The sequence below is a fragment of the Numenius arquata genome, chromosome 1 (genome assembly GCF_964106895.1).
Source record: "Numenius arquata chromosome 1, bNumArq3.hap1.1, whole genome shotgun sequence".
Taxonomy (NCBI): Eukaryota; Metazoa; Chordata; class Aves; order Charadriiformes; family Scolopacidae; genus Numenius; species Numenius arquata.
This window is the reverse complement of record NC_133576.1, coordinates 61293511-61308252: the sequence shown is the minus strand read 5'-3', so window position 1 is coordinate 61308252 and position 14742 is coordinate 61293511. Positions and strand designations below refer to the sequence as shown.

Genomic DNA, 14742 nt, shown 5'->3' with positions numbered 1-14742 from the left:
CAACTACAGAATCATTTCTTGGCTGTATGAGAAGTGAATGATGAAAAAATAGTTTATCACGGCTGATAGCAGAATGCTGATAAATGGCGCTGTTTTTTCCTGTGTTTGTCTCTGGGTTTGGGTTTCCATCCCGTCTCCCACCCTGTCCAGAGAGAGCACGGACAAGAAACTGTCATCATTGTAAACAAAACTAGACCTCTTGTGTGACACGGCATTTCCCCAACCTGTCTTCTGCTTGTTTATACAGGTGCCTGTAGAGGAATGTGGGTATTTTAAGTAAAGTGTCAGACCTGATAAACACAGAGTGAAGGGGTCACATTGTAGAAGTGGTGCTCCCCATCAACAGCATTTTAAAGCTATATATATAGGCCATTATTTTCCCTTTTGCGTGTATACAGACATGTAAGTGTTCTTTGAATGTCTTTGTGTATCTAGCTGTTAGACTTTTCTCCATGGCTCTGCTCTTCCCCTATTTCAAGGCGCTCCCTGCTTTTCACAGGAAGAATTTCACATACCGGGGTTACGTATGTGTTTTTTCAGTCCCTTTTTTTTTTTATCCTAACCATTATCTGCATCTGTGTCTTGTATCAGTGTCTCTTCCTGTTTTGTGGATATGGTGTTTTATAAGAAAAATAAATTTGGGAAGATTTGACAGTTAATGTATATATTGTTATGATGGCAGAAATCCACGGTTCCAGTCCTCCCTGATGCACAGATCCCAAAGTTTGCCTTTGCTCTTGGCCATAGGGAGGTCATCAGGGACAGCAGGGTGAGAGTTGGAGACTGTCTAAACAGATGCTTTTTGTCAACAAACATCCTTTTCATCCCCTCTTGAAAACATTTTTTTTGGTAGCAACATCAACATCCCCGCTAAGGATAGGAAGTCATGGTGTTTACTCTTGTTAATTTAGCATAGTGAGAGGGGTATGATATGTTAATACGTATCGAATGCATGATTTGAGGGCATTTCTAGAACTCTTCTTTACTCATCCCAGATAACGCAGTGTAGCTATACCTTTTTTTTTTTTTTTGAAGGCTTATGTCCATTATTTATAAGAAAATAAGGTGTTGATTGTTTTTCTTGTCTGTGTGTTTTGTTTCCTGCTATTGCTACAATAATGTTAAGATGTATACTTTACGGATGTTCAGTTCCTGTGAGTATTCCAGCCCAAGCAGAGGGGTTGTTCAGGGTTACGTCCAGCCGCATCTGCCTGCTGCCAGTGACTGAGGCACACCTCCTCTTGTTGACTGTTCTTGAAAGACTTATCATCTTAAAGTGCATTTTCAAGGCTTTGTTTTCAGCTATTAACTGTTAGTTTTTCTGGGCACCTGAAATCCAGAAAGAAGTGGGATGTTACTTAGATAAATAATAGGGATTTAAGTAGTTAACTCTGTAGATGGGTAAAAAACAGTTGTGAAATTTTCAAGTGTGTTTGCTAGTTCGAAAATGTTTATGTATTTTGGTTGGAATTTACACTTGTAGTGAAAGTCTTACGTAATGGAAACTTTATCAACAGATAGATATATAAAAACAATAAATGGAAAGACTAGTAAACAGAAAAAGAGAAGACCTGAAGGAGAAGCTGGAGTGGCATTGTCCAGGTTTGCACTGAGAAGGCAGGTTAGTAGGGCAATTTTTTGAAGAAGTCTTTTCCTCATGGATTTTTTTTTATTAGTCATTACAACTAAAGGACTTTCTAGTGTAACTGAAGAAATTGGTAGCTAGACAGGAAAAATACATTGCCGTTTCCACTTAAAAGTGCATTGTCAAGTGGAATCGCATTCATGCAGCTGTTAGGAGATCTGAGGTAAAACCAGTACAGAAGATTTATGTCTAAATTTGTTCAGCTTGAGGAGACACTTACTGTGAATGGATGTGTAGTCTTTATTCTCCCTAGTTGCAACTGATCTGGAGGCAAGGTATTAAAGGCGCTTCCAGTTTTCATGAAGATGGCTTCAGCTTTGTGTCTAGGTTTTGATATTGGGTTTTTTTAATTTTTTCAGGTTTGTTTTTATTAATGTTGTTTTATACAGCCAGTGTCTCTCTGGAAAGCTTGCACTATGTGGAATATGTAGTCTCCCTGCTGAAATGAAAACTCAGAGGGGGTAACTGAATACTCCCTGCTGTCAGTGCATTGCCAGCCTGAAGAAAAAACAAACATGCTTACTGAGAACAATGAGCATTCCTTGAAACCCTAGGAGACAGATTTTTTCTTTTTTCTTTTTTTTTTTTTTTTTTTTAAGACAAAAAAAGACCCTGTTGAGGTCTTCAGGCCCAGGTGACAGGGCCCAGGGGCTTCTCACCCCTTGTCATTCAGTTGGTGCCTTGCTCAGGGCATAAGGGCTGCAACTGGTTGGCATCTACATTTTGCAATTTAAAATGTGTCCTCGTACAAGGTATTTTCCCTCTTTTTTTTTTTTTTCCCTTCTGTTTGACCTTCTCCCTACATTTCTAGTGAATCAACTCTGACTTTAATTAACACTTTCACACTGCTTTTCTAGCCTACTGGGCTTCAGATCTCCAAACACAATTTATTTAGTAGTAACCCCAAAAATGCATCTGAACACTTGAAAGACTTGCTATCGCCTGTTAGGGGGCTTGAGATTCATGAGTCCCAGTCTGTCTCTGCTCTTGTTCAGTTCTGCCTGACTTCAAGGTCCCTCGTATGGCAGCCATTCTGTTACTTGACATCCCTGAACTTAAATCTTTCCTTGCATATAAGCGATTTCCACTGCTGCTCCTTTGTTTTCAAGTTTACTGAAGATTTGCAGTGATAATTCGATATTCTGGTAAATCCATGATGTTCGGGGGATACATGAGCAGGTCAGAAGCAGGTCATAGCTTGAGAAATAGATATACTGGGATGTAGAAACTTGCTCTGTCTTTCATTATTTGTGTTTTTATTAAGATAAGAAGTTCTGGAAAGTAAATTGCTTCATTATTATTAATAATGAGCATTTTTAGAATGGAGTATGAGACTAAGCATTTTATATGGCTTTTTTTTTGGCTTAGATTTACAGGTCTGAAGGTTTTTAAGAACATTTATCCTAAACTTACATAAAGAGAGCTTTTATTGTACCTGCAATGAGATTGGTGGGGTGTATGAGATCATCCTAATGTACTTTCATCAAGAGATATTGCTTTATTTTATTAGGTTATTTAATTTATACTTTGATTGCTGGAGTGTCCCTAAAACCTGTACTGTGAGCTTCAGAATTCATGAAGCTACGTTTCCTCTGGATTTATCTTGCTGATTGACTTCGGTACCTCAGAAGACGGCAGTTCTTTATGAAACTTTCTGCAGGGGCAATTACAAGGATTTCTTCTTTGTAGGTTCACTGGCATTCAGTAATGAACTCAGAGATACTGTAGTCAAGGCACAATATAATGGAGACATAAATTAAACTCTGCTTTGAAGTTGAAGTGTCAAATCTAGAAGATGAGGTGGGATATGGATTGTGAGCAAGTGAGAGAGGAATAAAATTAAATGTGTAGATCATGAGCCAAAGCAACTGAGAAGCTGGAGGCTGCATCGACAGCAAAAGGAGATGGGAAGAAGCTGAGAAAGCTCAGGGCCTGAATTTCCAAGTGTTTGACACCTACAGCTGTGTTTGAAATCAGTTCAAACTGTTGGTACTAGCTAGTCTGGCTGTTCGAGCTTTGGGGATTTGTTTTAAATTTTAAAAATGGGTAGCTCGTAATGGGTTTGTTTCCTTCATTGGCATGGGAATTGCCAAAAACTGACTCTTTAATTTATCTTGTGCATGTTTTGCAGCATGTTATGAATAGTTGTGTAAAAATTCAGTGCGTGCAAGAGATGCCTGTGGCAGCAAAATAATCTTCCAGTGATAATGTTGCTATCGGCAATTCTTCGGCAGTGTGACATGCTGTTTTTCTTCCTTGGGTCTCAGATCATCTCTTCTAGCCAGTGCTGTTAGCTGTATAGATATTTTCCTAAATGTTATGTGCCTGATGAAAATTGCTTTATTTTCCAGACCAGCATTTTATGCAATATTTTGGGGTTTCATAGCATGCCAGATTTTTGGGAGTTGACTCTGTGGTTAATGTTATTGACTGTATGGTTAATATTATTGGTTACCTTCTGTGTAGAACTAGATTTTAAGATGCCTGCCCAAAGCTCTATTTGCAAGTATAATTACCTGTCCTGTATTGAACAGAGCTCAAGATCACAGAAGCTTTTGAATCCCAAATTTCCATTGAGCTTTCTGATTTTCTCAGCTTTCCCCCTTCCATTTCTTTTCTGTTCTAATTGTCTCCATTACATCATTACTCTCTTTATGGCTTTTTTCTGAAAATAATTTTAACCAGTTAATTACTGTATTAATTATTGTATGAAGCCAATATTGAAAGCTCATTAACTTATTTTAAAGTTGTCACTATGCAACCTGAATAATTCTACCATTTGATATGCTTTTTCTTCAGATTGAAGACGGAAGCAAAGCTGCAGCGGTGGACAAGTTACTGGCTGGGGATGAAATTGTTGGCATCAATGATGTGGGCCTCTCTGGTTTCCGACAAGAAGCAATCTGCCTGGTGAAAGGTTCACACAAGACGCTGAAGCTTGTGGTAAAAAGGTAAGCTTGTGTCCTTCAGCTGGAGAACCAAATATGTTCCAGGCTGTAAGCTGCTGGGCAACTAAATAGACCAAGACTTGGCATGATAATGACGTTCATTCAGTGTTATTAATGTGCGTATTGTACGATGTTACCTCCTTCTTGAACACAGACTCTTTATGGATGAAGACGTGGGAAGAGTAGCCTATTGATCAGAGCAAAAACTGAGGCAATATATTTGATACTGTTGTGATGTGATGAGTCAGGACTCTGTTCCTTTCTTTTCCCCTGAAGTGCAGGGCCCGAAGGCAGGCTGTCCGTCCTGCCCTGCCTTTGGTGTGCAGACATGGGGAATGCTTTTTAGCATGTTTCCGGTGCCAGCCAGTTGGGCCGTGAGGAACAGATTGCATGGGAAGCTTTTGGAAAAATGTTTTCCCAGTTTTTGAGAATATTTGATGTGTCAAGGATTTATTACATGGTTTGGGCAAAGAGTACATTCAGTTAGTTATTAGTGAAGGGGAAAAACTGAAACAGCTTATCAAAACACAACATGGTTTGGAAACTTTTTGGTTTTGTCATTTTGACTTATGACTTTCAAGTTCACACTTTTTTGGCTAACTTGAATTGAAATAAATTTCATAAAATACCTTTGAAAAAAGTTGAAAAGAACCTAAAGTAGGTTAAATCTTGTAACTTCTGAAAAAAATTTCAAATGAGGAAACAAAACCTTTCTCGTTAATTTCCTACTCTGATGAACTGGAACAGTCTAATTAATTACTTCTATAATTTATTATTTAATTATTATTATTATTTCACTGAATTTCACTGAATTTTTAGAGTTGGAAGGGACCATAGAGATCATCTAGTCCAACTCCCCTGCTGAAGCAGGATTGTCTAGAGTGTGTTAGAGCATGTTACACAGGACTGCATCCAGGTGGGTCTTGAAAATCTCCAAAGAAGGGGACTCCACACCCTCCCTGGGCAGCCTGTTCCAGGGCTCCGTCACCGTGAAGAAGTTTCTTCTCATATTTGAGTGGAACCTCCTATGTTCCAGCTTGTGCCCGTTGCCCCTCGTCCTCTCACAGGCAACCACTGAAAAGAGTCTGGCTCCCTCCTCCTTCAACCCACCCTTTAGATACTTGTAAGCATTGATAAGGTCTCCCCTCAGCCTTCTCTTCTCCAGACTAAAGAGTCCCAGCTCTCTCAGCCTTTCTTCATAAAGGAGATGCTCCAATCCTCCAATTTATTTTCTTATTTATTGTTATTTTTACTGAATTATACCAACCAGTCTTTCATGTGAGAATTTTGAGTGTCTTTTCTTAAAATCAAAAAAGAATTTTGTCACAACACTGAAAACACTGAGAATTGGAGTTTGACAGATGTGATGATCCAGTCTGTAAATATAACCACCATTTGAGGCTGTCTTAACTGCGGACTGTCTTTTGTGAAATAGCGCTAATAGGTAAGAGAGGTACAAAATCATGCTTTTCACCTTTGGTTTAAGAAGGTTTTGACAGAAGGAATTACGGGAACCTGAATCTCTTTTACAAGTGATAGTTTATATCCTCACCAGTAGCTGCTTCAGAAGCTCTCCCAACATTTTTGTAGCACTAAAACTAATAAACGCAAAATAAAATGCTTTTTCAACTATTGCAAATTATGTTGGTGGTTAGCAGTTTCAAGTTGCGCTGACTATTCCAGTAAAAGCACTTTTGTTAGCAGAGGTTACCTCAGCTGTTTCTGCCACAGAAAGGGAGTACTTCAGGGTTGAAAAGTTTTATCGACATTGAAGAATTTGCCAAGACAGGAAGTCTTAATTACTACGAAAAGCTTCAGACCAAGTGGAAAGATTCCCTCTTTCTTGGTGCTTTTCGGTTTTATGACAGTAGCTTGCTCGATTTCTGTGAATTTTGGTCTGTCTTTGGGAGTAGCAGAAAGTTTGATGCTGAAATACCCTCATAAGAGACATGGCTATGCCATTCTTGTCATTCACAAGTGCTTCACTCCATGCATGTGATTTTCATACAGCTAATCAAGCACTGGTTTGCTGCTGGGGATTTGTGGCTGTTCTCTGCAGGCAACACAGACCCATTGCTATGCACGCCTGCGTGCAGTTTGGTGCAAAGCTGATGGATTTTCATCAGTCCTTTCTCATCCCTCCTCTTTTTCCTTCCCTAACACACGTGCAATGGGCAAAAGCAACCTTACTGTTCTAGCCAAGAGGCTGAAATAGTGTCTGTTGTTAGGAAAACATTTTTGTCTTAAATTCATGAAGATTTCCATAGCTCCCAAAAGAGGCAAGAGCCTTTTGGGTAATTGACAGCCTGCATAAAATTAGATAAAATTTCATAAAACTTACTGAATGAAATTAGCTAGGGTTTTTGTCTGTGTTTTTTCAACTTTGCTCTTTCTCTTGGAAAGTTGCCTTAGGACATCAGTTCTTTGACGGTCAGAAACCTTTTAACACCCAGTCTCATTTTATTCTTGGCCAACTTGTTCTCATGCGCTGCTCTCTGTGTGCTGAAATAGCTTTTCTTTTCCTGTTGGAAGTTCAAATGATGCAGGTTTTTCTAAAAGCCTTGTTGCACGCTTTCTTCCAGAAGTTATGGTTTGAACAACAGTATTGTTTTGTTCTGTTTGCCCTAAATCTTAGGCAGAATTTTTATGAGTGCTTTAAACAGTCCTGTCTTTAAGCAAACCAGTTGTTCAGTCTCTGTATGAGCACTCTTGCAGGTCTGGATTGAATTGGATCAGGGAACTGATCTGACTGCAAAATTACTTGGGGAAGTAGGTTTTCATCTGGTTAGGACCACCCCTTTCAGAGGCAGTCTGCACTTTAATTAATTACAGCAATCTTGAAGTGGCTGCCTTAGCATTTTTAGACTATTTCAGTCTTCTTTAGATCCACCCTTACTGTTCTCTGGGGAGACTTGGGGATAGTTCCACAATTCACTTTCATTGAATTACATATAAGATGAAGTATTGATCTGCAAGTCGTCTTAGCATCTTTTAGTCTGCTTGCCCTGTGCCCTGTGTGTCCTTTGTTTGGCACTGTGATGCTTCTCTATAGTGTTGCTTTAACCTTTCATTCCCTATGGGTGTCAGTGTGATAATCTGAAGCACAAAAGAGATGAATGGTTTCAAGTTCAAGAACCCGGTCCTGAAGGTTAGAAGAATTTTGTATCTGTTAGAGTTAGCTTGGGAAGCCAAGATCTAGATTTTCTGTTGAAACTTTTTTTCCTTGGGTTGTTTGTGGTATCTATTTCTAAACTGATCCAGAAGTTAAACGCAAACCCCTTAAAAACTATCATGATGTGGAAAAATTACTTTTTAACAAAATTATTCTGGTAAATAGAGAATGTCCTTCCTATTAATGTCAGTAGAACTAATCTAGAAAAATCGGGTGTTATTTGTCACTGCTGAGAAGTGTGTCCATGTGAAATTCCTCCATATGGGTCACTCCTTCATGAAGTAGTGCCATATCCTAATCTTATATTGATCTAACTGTTTTTGTACCTGGGAAGCAGTAGGGCATGCTATTTTCAGTTTAGAAGTCTAATGTACTTACAGCCAAGACCAAGTGACAAAGTATTGCCATAGTGAGTAATGTGTTTCTTTCACAATAATTAACTTGTGATTGTGGCAAAAGTTTTTCAAGGAGTTGGTACTGTTCAGCTGTGGTAACTGGCTTCCACAAAATTATTTTTGCCCAGTATTTTTAAAGAATCTGATGCTCGATTTGCATAGGGAAAATAACATTGGTCTCTAAATAAAAGTGCCTGCAGTACCAAATACTCAGCATAAATGTACTGGCTATCAGCATACATGCTTTGCTGTAATTTTGGCAACATCACATAGTTGAGGTCTAAACCAAATCAGGACACTGCAACTGGCTCAACGACAAATACGACGTTTAAGTATTATACGATGTATAAGCTTACTTATATTGATGGTTGAGCAAGTGCGGTGTACTTTTGTTCTTGGATTAAAAGAAGACTCAGGAGGCTTCATGTTGTTTTCTCGAGTGGATTTGTTAAAACAACACATCTTAATTATGTGCTAATTCTTCAGTGTAGTACTGAGTCATTCCTTGCGTAGATTATGTTCTTAGGAAAGTGTCCTTGGGACACTTATTACAGGAATTGTGTGTGAATTTCTCTTGTTTTGGAAAAGGTGTGCATGTCTATATATACACATGTAAAATTACTCTGAGTGCTGATACTGAGTGTTGATACCCAAAGTGGTTACCGTATTCTGTGTAATTGAACTGTTCTGCATACACTTTTAACTTAAATTACCTTCTCGTTATTAAATATAATTTCCATTCCTTTGCACATGCTAGATGTAAGCATGTACCAGAAATCCATAAAAGTCTGGAATAATTTTTCACTATGAACTCACAAGACACATTAAACTGTTAACAACTGACACATAGGTGATGCTTTCATTTGTGGTTTATTAATGTTAAAAGGAGGATGTGATTATATGGTCTTTGGGAGCCACCCTAGGAAGTTAAGTGGGGTTGTCCTGTTGGCTACTTGAATCATCTGTTAGTGACAGTGGAAACAGGTGGGCAAGGGAGGGAATAGCCATGAACTTCTTTTCCTCAGGCTCTGCTGGTGACAGGAAGCTGGACTTTCAGCTCAACTTGACCAGCCTTGACCAATGCCTGAGAACCAGGCTTAGAGTTCTGGAGTAGTTCTGGCCACGTTGTGCACATGCAAATGGGTGTGTTTTCTTTTCCTTTACACAGTATTTTGGTTTGGTGCCTTTATGTGGTCAAAGTGCAAGCTGGTTTTGCAGTGCTGAGGAGTCCCTTGGAGAGGGAAAGAGAGCGAGAGCAAACACACTTGCCATCAGAAGCATAGTTTGAATGCTGAAATTTGCATGCTGAATCCTATTAAGGGAAGTGAATGTCATGATACATAAATTATAAACACCTAGATGTTAGGGTAAGTTAGGGTTATCTTTATTTGCATGGCACTTCACGAAGAGAGACAGCCATTTAATTGAAGCACAGTAGAAGGAGAGTTTTTAATGAATGTCCTGAGGGCTCTGAGATTGTACAGTACTGTTTCAGAACCTGAGACCTGGGCAGAAGTCTAGGAATAAAAATCTGACAGTCATTTGCAGCGTTGAGATGGGAGATCACTGAAATTTTGTCACATTCTGAGCAGAAACATGCTCAACACCACTACCTTTCCATAGTGGGTTTTGTGTAACTTACCGGGGGATCTAGTCTTACCCGTTCATCACTTGTGGAACAGCTAGCTGTACTCTTCATAGCTCCTTTTGGCTGCAGGAGTACTCTGTGAAACTTGGCAATATCAATTTGTGAGATGACTTGGGAAGACGAGGGATTTATGTTTTCTGTACAATTACAAGATGCAGATTAAGGACTGTGAATTTTGCGTCTTATTTGTGTTGGCAGTTGATAGTTCTGGTTTTATAGGTATCAAAATAGTATAGGTATTTTATAGGTATCAAAAAGTAGAAAAATACATGTAATTTTGCAGATTTTAAGCAAGCGTTACAGATATTTAGTCGACGGTTATGGTTAAGTATTGCTCAATAAACCAAATGCATTTGTGGAGAACCACTGTCAAGTAGGAGTAAAATCTATTTTGTTGTTAAATTTGATTTCATTGCTGCTTGAACTAGGGTTTGTTATGGCAGAACAAATAGCAGTGATTGCTCTCTTGTTGCCCAGCAGACAAAGTTCTTCCTTTTTGAAGACTGATCTTGGCCTAGACTGACCAAGATCAGATTTGGTGTTAGTGTTTGGTTGTTGTTTTTTTTAACGCCTGGATTTTTAGCCAGACTTTGGAAATGGGTAGGAAACTGCAGTAGGGCTTTCCAGGGCTGTATATGCACGCACATGCCATTGCTGTAAGAAGTAGCAGGTGTGATGGCCCCTCGCCACCCATGTTTCTTGAAATCGATGTGGGTGTGGAACAGCGTGCGCCTGTGCAGATCTTCGGTATAGGCGCTTCGCGAGTGGGTATTTGTAACAGATGCACACAGCTATAAAGTTCCAGGCTTGAGTGTTTCTGTGTAGCTGCGGATGGTGGAAGGGCTGGGCTGTTAAATTCCCGTTTCGCAAATTCGCTGAGAAAGGGGTCCGTGCGTTGCTGTAGGCCCGCTCTTCTGCACAAAGCAGGATGGCTAGTTTTAAACGTGTTCCTAGATAGGGTGTCCAGCAGCCCCTGCTCCTAGCCAGGTCTTGCGATGGAGGGAGGAGCAAGCCATGTGCGTCAGGTTGTGTGACAGGACGACATCAGGCTGAGGGCCTCTTATTTGTCTCCTTGGGTGCTGCTGGTGGGCTGCCATGGCTCACAGGGGATGGCAGGAACCAGGGAAGTGCAAACGTAATGTGCCGTGCAAATTGCACGGTGCCTACAGGCCTGGCTCGGGAGCCCTTGGGGTGGATGCCCTGCGTTTTAAGGAGTGCCTAGCAATCCCAGCAGGATCCTTCCGTGAAGGAGTGTTGAATGGAGCAGCTAAGCTGCTCTCTAGGCGCATGCTTGGTGGCGGTCCACAGCGGGGGCCATCTGGCACGGAGGTCCCCTCCTGCTCAGGCATGTCCCCTGCCTCCTCCATGGGCAAACCCAAGGGTAGCTGGGCCTCCACTCTACTCCTCATCCTCTTTCAACTGTGTGGTCCTGCACTAGTGATGGAAGGAATGGACACGACAAAGGAGGAATGTACACTTTCATCTTGTATTTTCAACAAATTATATCTAGGAAGAGCCCTGATGAGGACCATTCCCCCTCGCTGCCTAACTGTTGGCGCAGTCACTTAACCAACATGGAGATGTGTGAATCTGGGTTCCCTTCACCATGATCCTAGCAATACCATACAGGTGTTTAGGTGTTTCCCAGGCCAGCTGTCTTTTTCATGGGGTGTACATCCAAAAAGCACTTTTATTTCTTAATTTTCTGCCCACCTCACCAGTTTCTTAGTTGCATTAAATGTGATTTGATTCATGCTATTAGTGACAAACTAGCAGGGGCTTGAGGTGAACATAAGCTTCAGTTTCTCCAGATGGTGTGTGTTGTCCCTGGTTTCACTGAGCAAATCATTGTCTCGTGGTTCTGGATGTTGTCTTGTATAACTGTCAGGACTCTCTCGGGTACCTATGTTGTGACTGACATGTTTTCATCTTGTGGTGACTTTCATAATGTATTTCTTTACCAATCTAAAAAAATCCAGCCTGTAAAGCTTGAATAACAGAAAGTCAAAAATATAACAGATGTCACCATATTTTACCAAATCAACTCTGTTAGGGCGATGTTTGTAGTACTAGGAAGGGCATAGACATTTCTTTGTGGGTAAAAGGAATCCTCTATAATTTGAATATGCCTATTCAAAAGGTTACTTGTGGTAATACTATTCAGTTTTGTGAACTAATTACCAAAATTGGGCAATGTTGCTTTTTTGTGGAATGGAATATGCATCACACGGTAACAACCTGTGAGTCATGACTGGTTTCTAGAGGTTGTTTTTTTTTCCTTCAGTCCTGCAAGCACTTGTCGAAATGGTTAATTTTGAGCATGAGTAGTCTCATCCAATTTAGTGAGAGCACTCACATGACTGAAGATGAAAAAGTATACAAGTGCTTACAGGATTTAACCATAGCTTTTTACCAGGTGGTACGTTGGATTTATTCTTAAAATGCTTTCTACTGGCGATTTTCAGTGTAGGTGGTGGAAACTGAAATGTAACCCCTTGGGTGAGAGAGGGAAACAGGTGAGCCTTCTAAAATGTGGGGGTCTGAAGATTTACTCATTTCGCATAGTACTTTCACATACACACACAGAGGGGTGTGTGTGTGTGTTTGATAGTACTATAGATCTCTGCAGATTCCTGACAAACAGAATCATAACCCCATCCATTAGAGACTAAATAATGGTTTTCTGTCAGAAATCTTCTTTGCATTTGGAAGGAATGCTTTTATATGTGTTGCATGTGTTTTGAAATACTGAATTGTTTGGGGTTGCTTTAAGCACTTAAGAGTGTTGGGTTTTTTAAAGACTAGTCAAGAACTTTGACGTGCACATGTACAACTTCAGGAGAGTGCTAATAATACTCCTGTTTCAGTGCATTGCAGTTCTCCTTTTGGTACTTTTATTTTAGATTACATATTTCACCTCTTGAAGATTAAATGACTGATGAGATTGAGAACTTGGACGCTTCTTAAATGTTTCAGTGTCAAGTAGCCTACCATGTTGAGTGTAGAGATTTTATGCTCTACTTGGTCAAGTAACTACATGACAAGATTATAAAATGGTTTTAAAATAGTTTCTGAATCCAACCCTTAACTCCAGAAATACAACCACTTAAAAGAAGGGTTAGGAATGCAAGTGTTGCAGCTTTAGTTACTGAATAACTGAACAAATTTGCATCTTATCTCTTACACAAGAAAGCCATTATTTTATGGTCATTGCTGCTGAATCTGCATAATACCAGATCACCTGGCAAAACGAAGTCTGGCACAGAGACACAGCTACCAGACTTCTGAGTTACACAGCCCTTATGCTTTTAGTCCAGCTTCATGCTGAGTGCAGAGGAAGGACAGGGTGATAAAAGCTGGGGTTTGGGGAAGTTTCTGCTGGGTTACAATTGAAATCAGAGTCAGTTCTTTGGTCTGGCTCATGGAGCAGCCTTGCTGGCAGGTGGGCAGCTGAACTGGGGGTGGCATCTGGTGGGGAAGGAAGCGCTCTGGGGGATGGTGATGTCTTCAAAATCTCACCTGGCATAGGGCATGTCAGAGCAACATAGCTTTCCCAAGTAACACTTGAAGCTTCTCAGCTCGTGGCATCGTTCTTTGTGAAGGCTCAGTAATTTGCATCATGTGGCTAAACCAGGAATGAGGTGAACTAAGGCTGGGCCATCTCCTGAAACGCCCTGGGACTGGAGGAACTCTCTTTCCTCACTCCTGTTTTTGGGTCACCTTGAACATGGTTAGGTAAATTACAGCTGAAATTGGTGTGGGAATGCACCACACCTGTGTAGAAACACTGGTATTTGAAATGTGGTTTCTGAGGAAACTCAGTTTGTTTGGGACAGCTATTGAATGGCAAGCGCATTGCGGTAAGCGGCTGGGAGGCAAAACATGCCCGTTGTTTCTGGCCACAAGCAAAGCAGGGTTTCCACGGCCATGTGCTCCAGAGACACAGCAAGTTCTTTCTTGCTGAAGGCAACATGTTGGGCCAGTGCAGGCAGCTGCACATTGCTGTGCTTGCTAACTCGGTCCTGGGCAAAGGTGGTGGTGATGGGGAGCGCATCCAAAGGCTGCTCTGCATCCTGTTCCTCGCTCCTGATCCTTTGCCTCAGCTGAGGCAGCCTTAAATCCCCCGTGTATTTTGACTCCTCCTACTGCTGTTAGTGTTTTTGCTGTCAGAGCATTTTTCTTCAGCATTACTAGCGAATGAAGTCTTTTTTTGTATTTATGTTAAAAGTTGATTTCTTTAGCACCTTGCTTACCTAGAAGGATAATTTCTAAAATGTTTGAAAGTAAACCCTGCTGCAATCAGTGTTTGGAGCTGATTCTTCAATAGGTGAAGCATTTTAGATGCTTCCAAATGATAAATTCTCATTAAAAAAATGTTTTGGTATCCTTTAGAGGAATTCTGATAAATCATGGCAAAAACTGAGGTAAGAGAATGACAGCGGGAGTTTAATGCTATCTAGTCATCAAAAGGTAGCCAAATATGCACAAAATAAGGATGAGGGAAAAGTATTCACGTAGCTTATATAATATACCATAAATCCTATGATCAACACTTTTATCTCAGATGTCCAGATTCTGTTTAGCTCCTGAAGGTGGAACGAGGAAAAACAGTTCCAGAGTATGAAAGTTTTATCATGGTAGTCTATTGTGAATTTAGCAGGCAGGAAGATTGATGATTTAATATCTCATACAATTTAATACCTCGTTGTCGACAGTGCATATCTTACTTGTAAATGAAATTGCTGTTCCATCCTGCTCAAGCCTGTACAGTTGGGCTGAGGTACAAGGAAAACCAGAGCAAACTGTGATGGTGAAATCCTGGTTTGCCCAAGTTAATGACTGAACTCTTTAAGGGCACTAAGACTTGACAATTTATTTGTTTTCACAGACCTAAGCAGAGAATTTTGAAGGTCTCTTTAGTTTCTTTTTATGTA

The 14742-nt window shown here is 40.4% G+C and overlaps 1 protein-coding gene across 2 annotated transcripts in view; it reads left to right on the top strand.

The window, feature by feature from the left end:
- SHROOM2 (shroom family member 2) overlaps window positions 1–14742 on the top strand; it is a 131713-nt gene that overhangs the window by 48379 nt on the left and 68592 nt on the right. For both annotated transcript variants that reach the window (XM_074147900.1, XM_074147890.1), the window contains exon 2: window positions 4445–4596. In XM_074147900.1, coding sequence (XP_074004001.1) covers window positions 4445–4596 — 152 coding nt within the window. The remainder of the gene's footprint in view (window positions 1–4444; window positions 4597–14742) is intronic.